General features: G+C 45.2%; 1 protein-coding gene across 1 annotated transcript; it reads left to right on the top strand.

The window, feature by feature from the left end:
- Nucleotides 1-897: 897 nt before the first annotated feature.
- Nucleotides 898-1,368, top strand: LOC119573479. The gene has a single exon (XM_037920699.1). The coding sequence runs from the start codon at nt 898-900 to the stop codon at nt 1,366-1,368; it is 471 nt and encodes a 156-aa protein (XP_037776627.1).
- Nucleotides 1,369-2,486: the final 1,118 nt, after the last annotated feature.

The following is a 2,486-nucleotide window of genomic DNA, read 5'->3' as shown; positions in this document are numbered from 1 at the left end:
ATAAACGAAAAGTAGAAAGGAGGCGAGAGATAGAAGGAGGAGAGTGAAAGAGGGAAATAAAGGACCTCTTTTTATCCCGTCCAGTAGAATTTCCCGCTAATACTGATAATGATAATCATAATAATCATGATAACAACAATGATGATACGATGATGAAAAAATAACAACAATAACAGTACTACTACGTTTGTTACTACTACAACTGAAACTATTAATAACATAATAATAATAATAATAATAATAATAATAATAATAATAATAATAATAATAATAATAATAAAATCGATGATAATTGTAACAATAATGATATTACTACTTCTAATAATAAAAATAATGATAATAATAGCAATATTGATCATAACTGTGATAATGATACTACTGCTAATAATGATGATGATAATTATAATCATATTCTTATGATAATAACAATAATAATGAAAATATGAATAACAATAGTAAGGATAACGATAAACATACTAATGATCTTGATATCAAGATTAATAACAGTTATAATAACAGTAACAAAACCAACAACAAAAACAACAACAACAACAATAATAATTATAATAAAAATAATGATGATGATAAAAATAATAATTGTCTGGTTGTGCCGAGGCGTCGCCCGGCCGGACGCCCACAAATGGGGTCAGTCTCCGGCGAGCGTGCCGTGTAGCGGCCTGGAGCATCCTCAGTCTCTCGGAGGATGATCGACTGTCTTTGTTGTCGTAAGAGCTGGGGAGGCTGGGGATTGCCGTCGCTGCTCTCTCTGAAGTGCGACGGCCTGGTAGTGGTAAGAGCAGTAGTGGGGGTTATACCTACTACTGGTCTGGCTGTGGCACCGGTACGCGCCTTAGGGGAGTTGCGGTGGCTGTCTCTGACCACTTCCACTCCTCAGTCATGAAGGTTATCTCTGTTGACGGGCGCATTCTGCTTGTGAGAATGAAGAACACCCTGGGTTTCATCTCTCCAGTGGCAGTGTACGCTCCTACTGCGAGAAGTGGGCTCGAAGAGAAAGAGATGTTCTACACCAAACTTGACTTGACCGGGGTATTGGTGGACTTCAATGCGGTCACTGGCACTGACAGGGAAGGATACGAGCTGCGCATCGGTCCCTATGGCTCTGGTACTAGGAATATCAATAGCTCATACCTCTTAGACTTTGCAAGATCTGGGAGGCTGAGGATTGAGGGTTCGTGGTACCAGAGACGAGATTTACACCGTTGGACTTGGTACTCCAATACTGGCGTTGTAGCTAAAGAGATCGACCATATTCCTGTGGATACTCGCTGGAGGATTCTTCAGAACTGTAGAGCTTTTAGGAGTGCTGAGTTCTTTGCTACCGACCACAGACTTGTTGTTCAACACTAAGGCTCCGTCTCAGATCTAGACGCATCCCGAGATCTCACCAGCAGGTGTTTCATCTCAAGAGGCTCAAGGGTGAGGAGGTGCCAGTAGTATGCTGTGGCAGTCTCAAACCAGTTTGAAGTGCTTGGCACTCTACAGGACCCTGCTGAGCTATGGGATACCTTTAAGCGGGAAACCCTGTCAGATGAATCGTGCTGCCAGACTGGATGGGAACCATGTCTTAGACAGGAAGTTGTCTTGCTCTGCTAAGGCCCCTTTGAGAATGGACCAAGAAAGGTACGTTAGGAGCATTGTGGAGGAGTTGGAAGGTCATTTTGGCCAAAATGACTTTCGACCTGCTTTCCAAGCCCTGAGGGAACTCCGGTCGAAGTCCAATCTCAATTGGGCTCGGTGAAGGCAGAGGATGGTTGCGTTGTCTCGGAGCCGGGTGAGTATAAGGTCCGCTGGACTAAGTACTTTGAGTAACTGCATAGGGTAGATCACCTGACTTCACAATTCCCTGGCACACAGCCACTAGTGGCTGATCCACTAATCAGTGAGGCATCACTTTCCACCAAAGAGGTGAGAAGGGCGGTCTCTAGGCTGAAGAGTGGAAAGGCTGCTAGTGTCTGTGGGAATGCTGCCTGGCCTGTATACAGATACCGAGAGTGTTGTCAAGTGTGTGTGTGGGGGGGGGGATCTCTGCTTTTTTTCCCGGTGTCTGCCGGGGTGAGGCAGGGATGTGTCCTGGCCCCAACCCTTTTCAATACATGTATGGACTGGGTACTTAGCCGTGCCGTGGACCGTAGTTCCTGTGGGGCATCAATGGGTAATTTCAAGGTCACAGACCTTGACTTTGCCGAGGATGAAGTGATCCTAGTGTAGACACTGGAGGCGCTGCATAAGGAGACAAATCCGTTGGGACTCTCGGTGAACTGGACCAAAACAAAGGTTCAGGAATTTGGGGCCTTGTTGGATGTCGATGTTCAGTCTGTGCATGTCTGTGGTGAGAACAGGGAGATCTCGGATAGCTTCATTTATCTTGGTAGTGTAGTGCAGAGTGATGGAGGTTCTGTCCGGGAAGTCACTCGACGATTCGGTCTAGCTTACGGCGTTACTGACTCACTCAGTAGGAGTATTTG

This window comes from Penaeus monodon, chromosome 5 (genome assembly GCF_015228065.2).
Source record: "Penaeus monodon isolate SGIC_2016 chromosome 5, NSTDA_Pmon_1, whole genome shotgun sequence".
NCBI lineage: Eukaryota > Metazoa > Arthropoda > Malacostraca > Decapoda > Penaeidae > Penaeus > Penaeus monodon.
The sequence above is the reverse complement of the archived record's forward strand: the minus strand, read 5'-3'. Positions and strand labels throughout refer to the sequence as shown.

Coding starts and splice junctions, on each gene's coding strand:
- LOC119573479 (XM_037920699.1), top strand. CDS start 898: ATGAAGGTTATCTCTGTTGACGGGCGCATTCTGCTTGTGAGAATGAAG.